This window comes from Apteryx mantelli, chromosome 7 (assembly GCF_036417845.1).
Source record: "Apteryx mantelli isolate bAptMan1 chromosome 7, bAptMan1.hap1, whole genome shotgun sequence".
Taxonomy (NCBI): Eukaryota; Metazoa; Chordata; class Aves; order Apterygiformes; family Apterygidae; genus Apteryx; species Apteryx mantelli.
This window is the reverse complement of record NC_089984.1, coordinates 45,426,867-45,444,966: the sequence shown is the minus strand read 5'-3', so window position 1 is coordinate 45,444,966 and position 18,100 is coordinate 45,426,867. Positions and strand designations below refer to the sequence as shown.

At 35.8% G+C, this 18,100-nt stretch overlaps 1 protein-coding gene across 1 annotated transcript in view; it reads left to right on the top strand.

Annotated features, from left to right (window-relative positions):
- The first annotated feature begins 403 nt into the window (after positions 1 to 403).
- The window catches only part of CFAP46 (cilia and flagella associated protein 46), an 86,534-nt gene continuing 68,837 nt past the window's right edge, over positions 404 to 18,100 (top strand). Inside the window, exons 1-11 of the mRNA XM_067300399.1 lie at positions 404 to 452; positions 1,003 to 1,127; positions 1,605 to 1,736; positions 4,356 to 4,420; positions 4,962 to 5,126; positions 9,605 to 9,728; positions 11,443 to 11,537; positions 12,396 to 12,503; positions 13,528 to 13,627; positions 16,422 to 16,520; positions 17,819 to 18,009. Of these exons, the coding sequence (XP_067156500.1) occupies positions 404 to 452; positions 1,003 to 1,127; positions 1,605 to 1,736; positions 4,356 to 4,420; positions 4,962 to 5,126; positions 9,605 to 9,728; positions 11,443 to 11,537; positions 12,396 to 12,503; positions 13,528 to 13,627; positions 16,422 to 16,520; positions 17,819 to 18,009 (1,253 nt within the window). The remainder of the gene's footprint in view (positions 453 to 1,002; positions 1,128 to 1,604; positions 1,737 to 4,355; positions 4,421 to 4,961; positions 5,127 to 9,604; positions 9,729 to 11,442; positions 11,538 to 12,395; positions 12,504 to 13,527; positions 13,628 to 16,421; positions 16,521 to 17,818; positions 18,010 to 18,100) is intronic.

The window sequence follows — 18,100 nt, the reverse complement described above, 5'->3', positions numbered from 1 at the left end:
TCCACAGCTGCAGCCCTGTGTTTCACAAGGCTTCATGCTGTACGTTTTCGGTAGCGCCGCTGATGGCGTTATCAGCAGGAGGCCGTCAATCATCGTCCCTGTGGCCGCCCGAACAGTGACCGTATCCGGTGTCGGTTTACCAACGAACGCGCACGTTGCCCGGGCGCGCGCGCGTTGTGGGAGCGTTGCCGGGATACGCGCGAGGCGCCGCGGACCGGCGGGGTAACGGCGCCCCGAGCGCGCGGGGGAGGGGGGGAGCGGGGAGCGCGGTGCGGGGGGGGGCGTCCGTCCCCGTCGCCCCGGGCCGGCGGTGCGGGCGCGTCCGCAGCCCGCTCTCTCGGCCGTTCAGCGAAGCCTCTTCCCCCCCCCCCCCCCCCCGCTCCGCGGGCGCGGTGTGAGCGGCATGGACTTGGCGATCGGGGAGCGCCTGCTCGCAGCGGGGGCTCGCCGAGGTAAAGCGATGTCAGACCCCCACCCTCCCCCCGAAGTACAGCTCTCTTTTAAAAAATCCAACTGCCCGAGCGTTATCTGCTTTGTTTCTAAATATACGTAAAAACGTTTTTTCTCCAAATGCTTTACATGTGCTTCCTAGCTGCAAAAAGATATAACTGCTGTGCTACAGTGTTTTTAGTTTCTTCAATTTTTTTTCTGGTTTTGAGTTTATTTCAAATCACAGCCTTAAGGATCTAATCACGAGTTGTTATATCAATGTAAAGAGTCCTTTTGACTTCAGGAAACTGTGAATCAGGCCTGAGAAATAATTAACGTTCTTATGTACTTACATTAGTGATTTAAAACTGCAAGAGACTCATTAATGCTTCATCTTACAAATATGATTAACTTTGAACAACGTTTGGCTATTTTTTCCTGAACATTCAATTCCTTTCTTTAAAAGAGAAAAAGTGTGCCGTATAGCTGACTGAAAATAATGCGATCAAACATCTTTCAGTCTACCTCGAAGCATAAATTATTTGTTACATTCTTTAGTCTTTTCTATTTCAGATGTCCAAGCTTTGAAGAATGCTTATGAGTTGATCAAATCAGCCAGTCCAGGAAAATCTGCTCTCAGTTCTTCAGAGAACTTCAGCACAGACCTATATGTTTTATGTGCTGAACAAGCATTCCAGGTAGCTTTACTTTGTAATTTAGGCAGTTTATTTGTAATAAATAAATAGATTTATGTGATTTATAGTGTAATTACAGTGGTATAAGTCATTACTTAAGGATATTGCCAGAAGTACCTGGGAAAAATATTACACTTCAGTTTTCTGCCTTTTCAGAAAAATTGTTTAAACATGCATTTTCAATTAAATCTCAACTGCTTTTTCTATACTGTAAGGGATTCTATGACTGAATAACTCAGGATTTAAATAAAGAAGCCATTTCACTATACGTTTGGAATAAAAAAGTCTAACTTTAGATTTTAATAAATTGTAATAGTTTTGTACCAGATCTGATATGCAGCTTTATGCTATACTGTCTGTGTATGGATATGCTGTTACATGTTATACTGTTTGAACAGGCATGCGTTTTTAAAAACTTACAGTTCCTGCCCAATTATTTGTTGCATTTTTTAAATATTAAAATACTTTTTTTGGTCTTAGTTGGGGTGTCTGGAAATAAGCAGTGACTGTCTACAGATGTATTTTAAAGGAAGATTTCCTGTAAACCAATTTATTGGCAGAGCATACTTGTGCCAAGGCCAGTTGCACACTCCACTTTCTACTGATAACTTGGTGAGAAATTATGAAGGTTACATTATATTAAAGTCCATTTAAAAAAATATTTCTTCTTGGGTATTTATGTATTGATTTCAGCCCTTTAAAATATACAAGAGTAGGAAAAGTTAAATGAAAGTATGTTAATGGATAATTTGGGAGTAAACAAAACTATCAGCTGAACTGGACTATATTGCAAATACTTTGGGAAAAAATACATGGAAAATTTTTCAGAAGGCTGATTGTTTCAAAGTCAACCTTTTAACTTTTTATGTCAATATATTTTCAGACCAAATTTAGCTTTTTAACTAGAAAAACAACTACAAAATATTTTATTTGAGATCACACTAAATGTTTCACAGACTCAAAGGAGTTGGAGGGCTAAAGCCCTCAGAGACCTGAGACCTGAGTGAGGTCGTCCAGTCCATTTCTCTCTTCTGTGGCAGATTTAAGAGTGCCTCCAACACTGATCAGTAGCCTTTCAATGTAGTGCTTTGGTCTGTCTTTTGCTTTTTGAAATTAGAGATTAAGCTTTCTGGTAGGAGCTCAGCAGATACTTCTGGTTCTCAAAGTGCCTATGTGCTGATTTTCAGTGATACTGTGTCCCTGTGTGAGGTAGTGGTTCTTACCTCCTGCTGGGTTTCAGATGGAGTGGGACCTGTTTTCTCTTGTCAGCAGTTCACTATTTCTGGTACAGTGGTCAGTGTGCTTGACAATTTGTCATTGATACCTGACCTGAAATGGCCTTACCAGATGTTTGTGGTGTTTGTATTTACAAATTTCCCTGACAGATATTCCTGTAGTTTCCTTGAATAATGTTTTAATTATCTTTTAAGTTAGAAACTTTTCCCTAATATCTTATCTGTACCTGTATTCGCTTTTGTCTTCTGTGAATGCATGTGAAAAAAAACTGCTTAGTGGCCCCTGTGTAACTTTGTACATATTTGAAAACTGTTGTCTTATCCCCCGGTAGCCTTTTATTTTTCTAAATTAAAAAAACAAGACATGTTCTGTTCTTTCATGTTTTCTAAATCTCACACAATTTTGCTCTTTTCTTCTTGACTCTTGCTAATTTCTTAGATGTTAAGAACCATGCCTGCATGTGCAATCCTGACTTGGCTCTCTTGTGCTATGTGTTGTAATGTGCTTGCAAGATACACTTTGTATCATAACTTCTCATCATGTGGCACTAGAAAACTTCATTCATTTAGAGAACAAATAAATTTGTCCTTCTGTTTTCCATTCTGTGGGAATTCTTGTTAGTTGACTAGCACTCTTCTGTTCTTAGAGTCCAAGTCTGACTTTTCTGCTTTTACCTAATACCTCAAGCATCCCAGTCTTCTCTTTGTCTAGCCAATTGCCACTTGCTGCTCTGTAGCCTTTTTATGCCAGTCCCTGAGCCCAGTAAGCAGTCTCAACTCTCTTACAGTTTTTTCAGTTACTCTGTTTGGTCACACTATATAGAGCCCTTTGGCATCAGCCCCTTCTTGCCCATCCAGTTCCCCCTCTCCTTTCCCATTTCTACTGCATCTTTCTCTCAGCATTCACAAATCCCTTCCTTATGTTCCCAAATTCTAGAGTCTCCCAATTGCATTCTTCCTCACCAAGTTTTGCGTTCCCCAACTCCTTTCCCATTATCTGTCTGGGCTTTTCTAGTACTCCTCTTGTACCTTCTCTTTTCACCGTAGGCTTTTTTTCCTGTACACCCCTTTATCATCTTTGGTTCTCAGCCACCATCTCTCTCAGTCATTTACAGTCTTCTCTAATGTCCATGCTCCTTCCTATCATCGTTTCTGCTCTTAATATCCAATTCATTTTGCAAGTATCCCATCCTATCCTATTATCCAGCCTTTTAAGTTCTTCATTTCTACTTTCTTCACTTTTCCGCTGACCTACCTGATCACCCTCACACATGCCAAGTCTTTCTCTTGGTGCTGACTGGCTGTGAGAGAGAAACCATAGAGGAGGACCTCTTATCTCAGTAGAAAGAGGTTCAGTATAGCCTTTTGCAATTACAGGGAAAGGCTTGGTCAGTCCAAGCAGGAACCTGCTCACTGTATATAGAAATGTCAAGGATTTTGATAGCTAGAATCCAAGATGTCATCGAGAACATCGATGAATTGCAAAAGGTTTACAACTCGCCAAATCTGAGTGCTTTTTTCAGGGAAATGACAAAAGAATAATGCCTGACACACCATTCGCTTGCCAAATTCTTGTGAGCACGGGATGTTGGAACTTTTACAGAGAAAATAATACCTGAAGTTTTTTAACATGACAAACCAATATTTTTTTCCTGGCTTTGCTCTTAGAAATATTTGAACTTTCTTTGCTGAAGACCTAAAACCCCCCCCCCAAACCCAAAAGTATTCGGCTTTGCATTGTTGGACAATTTCAGTCCTAATGATTAAATTTTGGCAGAAATGAAAGAAACCAAAAATATAGTCTTAAAGATTGAAATCAGGCAAACATAGTAGTAGGTAATGTCACCAGTCCTGATTATGACCACAAGTTTTATTTGAGAATGGCTTGGGGGGGAAAAAAAAAAGACATATGAGCATACTGAAATATGAAAATAATGTAGTGGTGATTTATGAAGGTGATATAAAAATTGCCTAAACAATTTTTGTTCTGCTTTAGGAAGAATTTGAAAAGTTTGTGATGTTTTTTTTGAAAGCAATAGACTTTGCAATGCATGATCCAAGGTAGGCCCTACTGATTGGATTTACTCTTTAAATCTGAGGAAATGTTACTGAGTTAAGTTTTCATAGTTGATTATGTCTCATATTTTAACTGGGTAGTTTTGGGGGGGTGTGTGTCTGATTTTGTGGATTCTCCTTCCATTTTGTTACTGCACCTCTGTAACTGCTGTGCTGCATGCAGCAATATAAGAAGAATACTGGAATAGTATTAAAGAGGCAGAATGAATCAGCATGTTTAAGCCTGGCAGACATCTGTATTTGAGTATTTCTTCTCATTTTCTATTTATGCTGTAGAGAAGCAGAGCACTGTTTTAGCTTATTTAAGTAGTTAGCTAATTACTGGATAAAGTATAATCTTAAGAATTATCTTATTGTTCTTTATTTTGGTGCTCACACCCTCAGTTCTGAGTCAGGATTAGTTATTACCTAAACACATGGGAAAAGTTCCAACTTTTGTTTCTTAGAAGTGTCTTAAAATAATTGTTTTGTAATTTTATGTTTATCAAAATTCATGAAATCCTAAATTCTTGATTCTTGTTTTCAGATATTATTTTTTGATATATAATGCCTCAGTCCTTTACTGGGAAGCTGTGAGACCATATCTTAAGCCTGGATTCCGTTATTGCCTTATTCCCAGCCTATCGGAGATTGTTAAAGCATTAAACCAAACTGAAGAGCAAGACAGTGAATGGAGAGCAGAACTCATGATGTAAGTCTAATTCTATTTTTTTGTGGGTATTCTGCTGTCCTTTTGTACATGGGGCTGCCACCTGAGGTAGTTTTCAATAATGTATTGTTCATTGCTAGCATTTTAAATATATTTATTATAGAATTTTTAATTCATAACTTTTAAAAGATATATAAATGTGCACATAGTATAAGAGATTCTTGATTTTAATATTTACTTTGAGATTAAAATGTTAATGGCAGGGGCATTCAGGCTTTAAGTCCTATCTGAAGTATATTTTTTTCAATATTAAATTAAAGGCTGTTCCTACGAGTTTGAATAATCACTTGGCCTGATGTGTCAAAGCATAAATGAAATAGATCTTCTGTTAACTAGTCTTATTAAAAACAAGAGTCCAAAAGTTATGAGAAGAAGGAGTAACTTGCATAAACAAGTCTAGTAAGATTTAAACCAACAGATTTTTGTTATTCAAGATTTAAACTTCCAAATAAGGGTGGATTCAGAAAGTATCTTTTTAGCATTATGCAAAAAACTTAAATTTAGAAGTGTAATAATCCTTAGTCATGTAGTACTAGGGAAGAGATTAGTAACCTAGAGTCTAATAAAAATGCCTTCCACGTTTCCATCCGTGTCATAGCTGAAATTTATGTCAGCCAATTTCATGTCATACATAAGAAATATCTAGGTTTTTCTGCATACCTCTTCTGTTCAGAAGCAAGTGCAGTATAATTTACACTGGATTAAATAATTAATTCTAGACATCACCTTTAGCAATTGATAGTTAATGAAGAAAATTAATGACTGAAAAGGTATATTGTAGTTATTTTCCCCGTTTCAAGGATGTTCTTATTAAGCAAGACTAAAAAGTCCTTATTGCTTGTGGAAGGTAATGGAAAATGAAACCTGATTAAATACTGTTTTAAAAGACAGATACAATTACAGAGGTTTTTAATAGACATGTTTTTTGTTACTTTCTACTGTACCTGCTGTATCTAAAGTGACTGCAGAAATTAATACTTTTTTGGTATATTACATTTAAATAAATTTTTCCATAATGAGAATAGCATGTTAACATATTATACAGCACTCTTTTGGTTAAATAATTATCAGTGTCTATTCCAAATATCCTTTTTTTTTTTTTTTTTGCGCTATGAATATTCTTAATCTGGCTTCCCTTTGTGCATGGAACAGCATGTATACAAAGATACCCACATACTTATGTTTCAGACAGCATCAGTGGGTTGTAGAATAGATAGTAGAATTTAAATATTTTTGTGTGTTAACTTGGTCACTTCTGCTAAAAAAAATGTGTGTTAAGGTGTTGTCTTTGGACAGAATGGAAGGTTTTGGCAAATAGGTTTGGAAACTAATTTTCTAAGTGTGGGATCCTGGTTAAGGTCCTGGTACTTAACCTTTAACTCTTGAAAATGTGAGAGCTTTTGAGAGTGGAGGTTGATGAAACTGCTTGAGTTGCCAATTCTGGGTTATAACAAAGCATATATATATATATTCTCAATGAAAGGGCTTTGATTATTCTCCCATCTTAGTACAATATAGCTGATAGCTGTTGAGGGCAATGTGTCATTTTTTTTATAGAGTGGCTTATGTATTTTTAAGGCTGTTACTGATTTTTTTTGAGGGTGATCTGTGTAAGTCATGTTTGTGTGCAGATTATTTTATGAACTCATTTTAATAAATATAAATAAATTACTTAAGTGATTGATTTATTGACTTAGCTTAGAAGTGAAGCTTATAGTGAAGCTACGCTATGGAAATCCAGATCAATGGTAAATAAGATGTATAATGACATATACTAGCATAATCTGCTCAATATCTGTGGTGGCTGTTCACTAAGAAGAATTGTATTATTATAAATTCAGACAAAAAGAATATGGTAAAATGTTAAATTTGTTTAAATATAGCTGTAAGTTTACAAATTTGATATCTGCAGTTAGACCTTCTGGCAAGGCTTTACTTGTTTTTGTATATTAAACTTTTCAAATGCAAATTTAAAGAACAAATTTTACAGTATCTAAACTAATATTATCTTCCTTGATTGCAGTACATATTTTACTGAGATATACATTATAAGAACAAGAGCTACCTGGTAGATAATCTGAACTACTTGCTAATAAGAACTGATGGTTCTGGGTTGAGCAGCCCATGTAGGCTGAGATATTGATAGGTCTGTGATCACTAAGAAAAAGCAGTGTCAGAAAAAAATCTGGTCAAAACGCAAACGATTTATTGTATTTGCCATACCTAATTTCAGTGAAAGAAATCACAAATCATGTCCAAAACCTCAAAAAATAATTGCGAGAAAAGCACTGGGAGCAAAAAAATATTGGTTGAACAGACAGTTGGTAATTTGAATGTTCTGAGACCTAGATTGCACAACAGAATTGAAACAAGGGCAATGATGTCTGTTTTCACAAGCTTTTCCAAAAATATGAGAAATGTTCAGTACCTAGGTGCTACGTTGCTTCCAAAAAAACCTGACAGATGCTTTATACTCTAGATAAACAGTTTATATCTTAGGATCACAGGACAATTCAGGCGGCAAGGGACCTCAGAAGATTGCTAATCTGACCTCCTGCTCAAAGCCAGGTAGGGCTCAGCTGTGGGGTCAGGTTCAGGACTTTATCCAGTCAGGTCTCAAAGCCACCAAGAATGGAGACTGCACAACCTTTTTGAGCTCCACTGCTCAACTGTCCTCATGGGGAGAAAGTTTTTACTTATATCCAGTGTGAACCTTTCCTGTTCAATTTATGCCTGTTTCCTACTGCCGTGCACCGCAGTAAAGAACCTGGTTACATCTTCTTGATAACCTCCCTGTAGGTACTGGGGGACTGCTGTCAGGTCTGCTCGAAGCCACCTCTTTCCAGGATGAACCAGCCCTGTTCCCTCAGCCCCTCCTCACAGGGCAAGCGCTCCAACCCCCGGAGCGTCTTGGTGTCCCTCCACTGAGCTCGCTGCGGTTTGTCCATGTCTCGCCGGTACTGGGAGGCCCAGAACTGGGTGCAGGAGCCTGGATGTGGTCTAAGGGGTGCTGAGGAGAGGGTGGTAACCACTCCCCTCGATCTACTGCCTGTGCTCCTGTTAGTGCTGCCCGGGATGCTGTTGGCCTTCCTTGCTGCCAGGGCAGGCTGCTGGCTGGTGTTCGGCTTGCTGTCCAGCAGGACCCCCAGCTCTGTTTCAGCAGAGCTGCTCTGCTGCTCCTTGAACCCTTTTACTGAGCACAGAGCACTGGGAGATCTTTTTGGTGAAAACTGATACAAAGAAGGCATTGAGTCTCAGCTTAGATTTTCTAATTTACTGACTATAATGAAAACAAAAAAAATATAAAGCAGCTCTCTGTCTGTACTATTACACACATTTGCATTACTACTAATTATTATCAATGGTGTATTACCATTCTTATATTTTCTGAATAAGGTCAGAGTGTAAACCTTGAGATCTCTATAGAACTGAACTGAGAGAAGCAGTTTTAGGAGCAAAATGAAGAATGTCCACCTAATTTTTTAAGACCAGAATCAGAGGTTTTTGGGCGTGTCATTCTACAAACAGTTTCCAATTCCTGATAACGCTTCTGCCTCAGTTTTTCCCTTTCTCTTTGTGAAATTTTCTATTTGATTAGTCTATGACATCTTTTCCATTGGTACGTAGCATTTCTTATATTTTCTTTCTAAAGCTGAAAGTGGAGGGAAATCAAGAATTAAATAACAAAACATTCCAAAGGATATGCTAAAGTCTATGTAACATATTGTGCATATAGTTTTTCATACCAAAACATACTTTTTCAGCAGTATTAATGAGAACTAGTAAGTGCATAATGTATTTGTATTGTGAGACAAATGGTAGCATGTACTTTTCTATTTCTTATGTTTGTATTTATTTTATGGAATCTGTTTTTTTTATGGAATCATTATTATTAATGGAATCACAGGGTCTTTTCCAATGAAATCAGATGAAGTATTGAAAATCCATTAGGTATGCTGCAGTTTCCAGTGTGAATATTTTTCTTTCACTTGGTGGCTTTGAAGTACTAACCTTTACAATAGTTGAATCTTAGAATGCAGTTCACTGAAATGTCTTTCTCTTATGACTTCAAATTATTAATTGTTTTAATTCTGAAGAGTGTTCACAAAAATCTCCTTTTCCAAGATGTTTTTTGACACACTGCTTGAGCAGAGGGGTTGGACTAGATGACCTCCAGAGGTCACTTCCAACCTCAACCGTTCTGTGATTCTGTGATCCTGTGTAATTAGTGGACACTAATAGCCATATAGTCTTCTGGAAGAAGCAAAAGCATAGAAGTTAGAGGATATCTCTGTTTTGGGAGTCAGTGCATTATACTAGTAATCACTTGTATAGCATTGAATTTAGGCGTGGAATCTTGAATGTATAGAATCTCTTTATAAAATATGAATGAGAACTTTTTTTAGGTAACATGAAAGCATTAGTAAATATTTAATACAAATATTTTATTTGATCTGCAGAAATTTACTTGAGTGCTTCCTTGATGCTTCAAAAATGAAAGAAGCAGAAGAATTTTCATCTACTGCAGCAATCTTTATTAAAGAAAATGCTCCAGATAAATACTCGCAAATATTTTCTCTAATGGTAATGCTGTAAAATATATATATATATATAAATTATCCTAAAGACAGGAGCTTTGCTACATTTGAGAAGATCATTATAATTATTACATATTTTGATTCCTCTATTCAAATGCTGTAACTACCAAATGATACAGTAGATATGTTTATATTTGTACAGCTTTTATACTTTTGATACTGTAAGCTAAAGAGCTCCCAACTGCAGTGTGAGAGTGCTCCATGTTATTTATACTACTACAGCGTATTATTATAGGAATGGCTATTGATATCCCTAAAAATAATTCTGTTTAGGTATAGTTAGCACAGTAGGTGTAACAGATGCAACTTTCCTGACTTATGCCATTGGAAATATAAATGCCAGGCTTTATTTAGCTTCTGTTGCTTTTTCTCATGTGAAAAAATACTCAAATGGCCCAGCTTGATCTCTGTGAAGAGTTCTGGGAATCAGAGCATGGGATATTAATTCACATCTCTTGCAAGCCCTTAATTTGGCGAATAAGAGGGTGAGGATGAACATGACAAGCAGAAATAGGTGAATCCATAGTGTTAGATAAGATTTGGGAATTACATGCAGTCATGTTCTTTTTCCTTCCCTGCTTCACTATCTGTTGTCATATTTCTCTACATTTCCAATTATTATATATCAAAAGAGTATGTTTCAAATATGTGTTCTCTAACATTTGAATTAAGAGAACCAATGTAGGGCCTTCCAGAGGTGCAATAATAATGAAGCGATAACATTTAGGCAAAGTCCAAATGACTTTTGTATTAGTTATAAGCACTGTTGAACTAAACTACCTAACAATGGCCTTAAACAGAAAAATAAGGTACTTCTAAAATTGCACCTGGGCTATGTATCTCAGCAAGGCTACAGAAGTATGATCTACCCTGTTGAGTGTTTTAGTAGCAGCATACTTAAGTTGTACAATAACTTATTGTTCCATTGCAGTTTAAGTAACATTATGTTGGAAAAAAAGTACTTTGTAGAGAATACACAGAGAAGAGTCTAAGGGGAAGAATGTTTGGGGAAGGATAAGGGAGAGGAAGAAGGGAAATCATTCAGGGAATGGACATATCTAAAAAATTTAAATAATATTTGGGATATATGGATTCTCAGCCTTCCTCACAGTCTAGATGCAGTAAAAAACAAAACAATTGACTAGACTAGCCTTACAGGAAAAGCCTGAAGAGGGGCAATCGTATTGCCATCTTTGTTAGATTGTGGAAGGTGATTATTATGGCAGTCAGTGCAAATCAGAATAAAAGATGATCATGCATGTGTTTAATATGTAACTGTACAGTTAAATTGATGTAACAACTGTTTATTATAATTATTTATATTTTTGTTATATTTATAATTACAGCTACATTTGAATAGGGTTTATTTCCTGCACCTTGATGAGATGATTTCAGAATGCGTGCTATCATAAAATATTATTAAAGGTGCATTAGTTAGAATTTTAACTCAGATGTTAGTTCCACACTGAGATTTCTGTTAATACTTCTGATCCTCAGCATGTGAAAACTAGTATAGCTCAATTAGGTGGTGTTCTTTGTGGGATATATGCAGAATAGCATAGGCTATCATAGTAGTTTCAGTGTTCTTAAAGTCCATGAAAAAGTCTACAGTCAGCATACCTGCTTTATTTTATCCCTGTTGAGTGCCTGTCCTTTGCCAGTTTATTTAGTCAAATAATAATTTAATTATTATTTTATAGGTATATCACCAACTGATGGATATTTCCCAGATAGAGAAGGAAATAGAAAATTCCATCCATTTGTCAATTATTTATAAAATGCAGATGATAAAAATGTAAGTATTAAAATCTGTCTTTCTACTTGTATTTTGGTGCTTGATGCTATAGATGTAGGGTTGGGTTTCTGGTCTTTCTTATTTCAGTAGAAAAATCCACTACAAAGATTGTTATCTAAAGGAAACCTAGAATGACAGTTTGAGCAGTGACTCTCAATCTGGTGCAGAAAACAGCCTCAGTTAAAAGATGAAATAGTTCTTTGGGAATATGTGCAATAGGGTGTAAATTGTACTGAGATTCTAGACTAAAAGAATTTAAAGGAGACTGAAACACTGTGGTGTCCATGAAATTACAGTTCAGTACACAAGTCATGCATAAGAGAGTGAAGATGAAGTGGGGAAATCACACCTAAAGTATACTGAATGAGCCACAAGGATGTGAAGCATGATCTTTTTTAAAAATTATAAACTTTAAAGGCATGAAGTAATTATGCAAATTAGACTTCATAAGAAAATTCTTGATTTTTTTCAGAGTCTCAACACTCCCCTTTCTAAACCACTAATTCTGTTTTTGTAAAAGTGAAATCATTTATGTTGATATTAGAGGAAAGGAGTTCAGCACACCATTTTTCCTTGCTTTTATATAAAAATTTACCACATGAAATATTAATTTCTCATTCTGGAGTGTCCTTGCTTGATATCTCACCATCACTGAGTGACTTATTCAGAATACTTAAGTAGGTATTGCTGACATGATTTTTTTTAATTTGATATTTTATAATGCAGATATCCCACTTAAATAGACTAAGAACTATCCATTATAAAGTTATGACTTTGCATCAAAAATCTGAAATACTGCATTTAAAATATGAAATATTGTCTTGTGAAAAATTATTATCAATAGCTATTATATTGCAGGCAGTGGCACACAAATGACTTTCCAAGTGACACCACCACAAATCTGGATTCTGTATATGAACTTATGAAACAATATGATGTACCTCCAGCATCTGTTCTCAGTAAAAAGTGAGTTTCACTTGTCACAGTCCCCTGAAAGTTGAATTTGAACCTGCTTCTGCTCCTGTTGAAGTCATTGACAAAATTTCTGCTGAATTTGAAGAAAGTGGACTCATTAAAGTAGTTTGTATTGCATTAATGCTTAGGTTATATATAAAATGACGAAGGTCCTATTAGGCTAGATTAAAGAACCCCAGATTAAATATCTTGTTCCATATAACTGTTTGTATAACACGATTAAATCTTTAATTAATCTTTACTTGTTGATAAAATGAGATTTTAAAGAGTCTTAGATTTTAGCTGGACAAGTGTCTTTTAGAACTTAGTTCATTTTTAGCTCTTTTTTGAGCCCTTCCCAATTCTTCAGCATAATTTTGGGATACAGGAAAAACTGAACTCTTTATTCCACTAGTTACATCAAAACTGTTTCATATGGAAGTAATACTACATTTTTACCCAAGATCAGTCTTCTCTGACTGTATCCAGGTATCTCATTACTTCTCTTAGTCCAGACAATACACTATGTTTATTTGGTTATTTACTGAGATTCTTAACATTTAGAACCTAGTCTCCTGCTCTGTGTGTGTTATATGCTCTTAGTTACTGAACAGTTGAGCATTGTACATTACTGTATTAAGATGTGTGTCAGTTGATGGTGTTGTATTTACAGAATTATCAGCAATTTAACTCTCATTTGCTATTTCACTGTCTTTGTGCTGAATGCATTTCATTCTTTATTTTGTTTTTTGTTCTTTAGAAACAATCTTTGCAAGACTGTGTTAAAGTCTACTAATTATTTTCCAAAAGCAGCTGATTTTTTGTAATTGTCATTTAGCCATCTTTAATGTTTTTACTGTGAGCCTTATTGATTGTGAGCATTGCGAGTATTAAATCACATGCCCTCTGATATTCAGATGACTTCATGGGTCCCAAATATATTGCACTGATAAAGTTACTTTCATATAGTGTTTTTCTAATTCTGTCAAAGAGCAATATCAGATTCATTTGAAGTGACATTTTTCTATTTTTGAAGGATTCCTTTGGTTCTGGAATTGGCTCGATTTTCTGTGAAAGCAAACTGCATCAAGCTTGCTTATGATTGTATACTGGATTTGAAGAGAGCTGGGATTACTGTAAGTATCAATATTAGTGTTGATTTTTTTCCATCATAATTATGCTTTAGTACTGATGGTTCTGGGATCTACTGTCCATCTCTATAATGCTGATTGATTAATAATGGTTACTTGCATAAGTGAGCTATTTGTAAACTTGAGAAAAGATGGTCAGAGAGTGGAGTATAAGCAGAGCAAAATAATTAGCAGTAAAGTAAGTTTTTGCGAATAAATGTTGACTCTAAATTTTTGCCTGTATTTTTTTAATGTCTTCTGTGGAATGCTTTGATTGGAATTGGCTCCCGAGTGGGAATTTAAATGTTGCCTGCAGCTTTTGAAGATTTAACACCCATTGAAATTGTAGTCAGTCACAAAAATGTAAGCTCTAAAAGCAATTAATGTTATATGCATTCACTTTGGTCTTTATGAATACATCATCAACCTTGAGAAACAGCATGTGAATCATGATTTTGATGAGAATGTTATTGAAAATTAGGCTTGCCGGCCACCATAACAGGGTCCGACCCTAGGTTCCTGCTGAGGCAGAAGTTCGAAGTCAGATTGGAGAGAAATAAAATTTAATGATACACGTGCGGTAATTACAGCTCGAGCTGGGTGCCTCCGAAGAGGGACCCCGAACAAAGAAATCCCTGGGCAATTATACCCTTACAATCCAAATTCCCCACCCCTCAAGTGATAGTTTGGACCAATAGTAATATTTAGGTCTGGGGTCTTCCCCTTCTTCATTGGCCCCCTTCATTGTCTCTAGGCTGGCTGCTTCTTTTCTTATCTTCAAGATTTGCTACTCCTGCTGTCTGTGTAACTTCTTTATCTTTCCGGCTTGAACCAGCTCTGGGGCCCCCTTTTACTTATCTAGGTAAAAGTTCAATGTATCTAGGTGAAAGTTCACATCTTGAGGCCTAAGGCTTCAGCAAATGTAGAAGCAAGTTATGCTAAGCGATTAATTCTAGACAGCTTCAGTCTGATATTCTCTAACAGAGAAGAAAACAGATCATTTGTCTGGACCATGATTAGAGGGCTGGTGGATGGAGCAGTTCAAAAAAGCTTGCCATGAAATAGTCCCCAAGTTGTTACCTTTTCTCAAAAATAGGAGTTACCACAGTTGATCCTGCACTGAAAAGAGAAATCCAGAGATGATGTGCCACAAACTGCACTTCCTAATCTTTCATTTGTGTGGATTTATTCTGATAGTATTTTTTTCCTACACATTTCCTTTTTTGCTTTAGTAGGAATGATTTCTTTTCCAGCAAGTTATTATTTGATTTGTTATTTGCTAACATTTGATAGGTTTTAATCTTCTGTAATATTTATATTATAAAGATACTGTGAGCATACTCCTAGATGGAAATTTTGTGTGGTCTCCCCTATAAATGGTCTTTGCATGTGTATGTCTTTGTTGATTCTTACCTCCAGCCGGATCTGAGCTTTTTTTTTTTTTTTTTCCCTGTTTCTTCTCTGTTGAGAAGCAGAGCTATTCACTACTGTATTCAGAGAATACATAAGTTTTTCAGACGTAATAATGTATGAAAGAGTGCCTGCTGGTGTTGTGAGTCCCATGAGTATGTTTTCACTTGGGCGAAATGTGCATGTATGCAAATGTACTGTAAGTGGCAAATACTGTCAAACATATCACTCCAACTTTTTTTATAATGATCCTACTTTCAATTACTTGTAACTTTATAGATTTTACCTATCCTCGCTGAAATTTTCCATTCCAGATGTCTGCCTCAAGCTCTTTTTTCTTCTGAAAAATTCTGCCAAATCTAAGGTGACACACAATTCCATAGTATTAATCTGGAAGATATTTTTAAATCCTCTAGATCAAGGATTCACAAGGATTTAGTTTGCATATTTGTATAGGCATCAATAGAAAGTATCCCTTGCATGGCAGCCATAGAGGAGGCTTGCTTCTATTTCAACCTTCTCTTCTCCTTTGGAGGTAGTGTGAACAAAAATGACCATCTTGAGATTGCCAGGCATTGTTTTGTCTGAGACTTTATCGTAGAGTGAGAGAAATCTCTATTAAGTTCAATTTCTTTGCCTTTTGCCAAATGCTAACAGATTTTTGAGCCATAACATAAATTCTACATTACATTAATATGTATATATCCACGGTACTTGTCTTTTCATGATATTATAAGTACTACATTCATTTAAATTTTACAAGATCTCATCTGTTTTCCAGTCATGGAGATGTTAAAATGACAAAGGTCTCACTGATAACTGATAACAGTTCATAATGACTGATGAATGGAGATACTTTCTGGCTTTCTTCACTGCTCCATAGGAAGCCAATTGTAAAGTATCTGAGATAATACATTCATGTAATTTGTATGATTTAATAGCTAGAGCTTTCCTGAAGTGTTAAAAATCCCACCTCTTTTTTCACTTAGAAGCTGCGTGATCTGTCAGGATGATTCCTTTCTGACTCGTCTAGTTCTTACTTATTCCAACCATGTATCTCTTTAATACCTCTGTTAAGCAAGAATCTGCTGGAATGAAAATCAAATTATAGTATCATAGGGAAAGTCAAGTGTACACTGGTTTTCTTATTGCAAAGCTAGCAATGAAACCCAAATAAAGATATTTTGCAACTTTGACTTAATTAAAGTGGCTAATATTCAAACATCAGATTCTAACCGTGTTTTACTTTTCCAATTAATAAGCTAATAGAGTGGGATTTTCAGTAAGAAAGTAGGATGTTATTTTAGTGTAATTGTTTGCATGGTTTTGGTCTGTATCATGTTCCTTTTTATTTATTAGAAGTAGCATTTTGTACATTAATGCTTCATAGGATCCAGGGAGACTTATTGAAATACAGTGCTTGGAATATGAATATGAAGTCCAGAAACTTGGCACTAAAATTATGACTTATACGAAAGGAGTTGTTGAGGTATGTTCTTTAACATTAACTTGGAGAGAAACATAAAAGTTTTAATTTTTTAAACAAGGAAAATTGTATTGGACTTGTATCTTAATCCATTTTGCTACTCAGAAATTACTTTATATTCTTTCTAACTGGGCTGCCAGAAAGAACACTGAGAAAAGTAAGCAGCAGTTGTGTGTTCCTCCCTTAAGTGTTCAGTTTGATAGAAGAAGGTCATAAATATGTTACTTCACAAGAAATAATTTGGTAGGACTGAGGCTTGCAAAGGCAATGCTCTATTGTTTTCATATTTTATATTTACTGGGAATGTGTTAATGCATATTATAGGCGATACACAAATTCTTATTTCAGAGAAATGCAGGTTATTCCTGAGCAATTGTCACACGGGGGAGGATTTTCTTAGATTTCTATAGTCAGATGACTTGGTTATGATTCAGAGTATCAAAATTAGGAGCCCAAATTGATAATATTATGAATCAGATTAGATAGACACCTTCAGAGAGCAATTTAGAACAGCTAATAGAGATACCTAAGTTTCTAAAGTAGAAACTGAATATGCCACGTGGAAATGAATAGTGTTAGTGCGTAAAATTACTCTTATCTATGAGTGTTGTTATTTTGGGATGCAGAAAAGCCAGTCACCTTTTGTATTTTCCTATTTTGTATCGTTTGTTTTTTCATATTTTCATGCATTCTTCAAATTATGAAAGAGTACTAATACACTTAGATAAAATATAGGACATTTAAGTATTTTTAAATGTTCCTATTATGGTATATGCAACTGTTTGTTGGTTTATTATGTGACCTCTGTGAAGAACTTAATTATTAGTGTCTGTTAACACAAGTAAGGGTTTGCTTTCAAATTTAATAGGAACACAGTTTAATTGACAGTATGTCAAAATACATTCATAATATTTTTTCCCCCTTCTACGCTACATTTGTAGCTTAGTACCTAAAAGAGAGGCAAAGCCCTTTCAATTTGTAAATAATTCACAATTATCAATTTCTGTTTATCATAAAAAAGGGGAATAGCTGACAGACTTCTGCCTGAAATATATAGTAGCAGCATGGGGTATCTAAAAGAAATATTCCTTAGTTATCAGTGTCTAAGGCTTAAAACAAGCAAACAAACAAACGAAAGCATGAAATAGAACTACACTTGGTGTTTGGGGAAGTCTCAGGAATTTGCAGGCTGAGGGGTGGCTTTCTGTTGAAAACAGCTCTAAGATTAAAATTTGGAGGAACATATAAGAAGTCATATTTATTAAATGCAATCTATGTTAAGTAATTTTTCTCTTACATAGGCTCAGCTGAAATTGATAAAAAATCTTGAATTAACCTTGCAACATGCAGTTCGATTGGGAGATCCCAATGTAATTCAGGTTGTTTGTACTACCCAATGGAATCTGTGCTTACCGCTACTGCAACACAATTTGCATCAACATGTGCGAAAGCCGTTGCTATCAGTTGCTGATGTCCTAGAAGAGATTGACAGGTAACTTCCTATGCTACACATATTTTTATTTGTTACTTTGAAAGCTGTAAGGACTGAAAGAAAATATGGACCTTGATACTGGGCTGAGCCA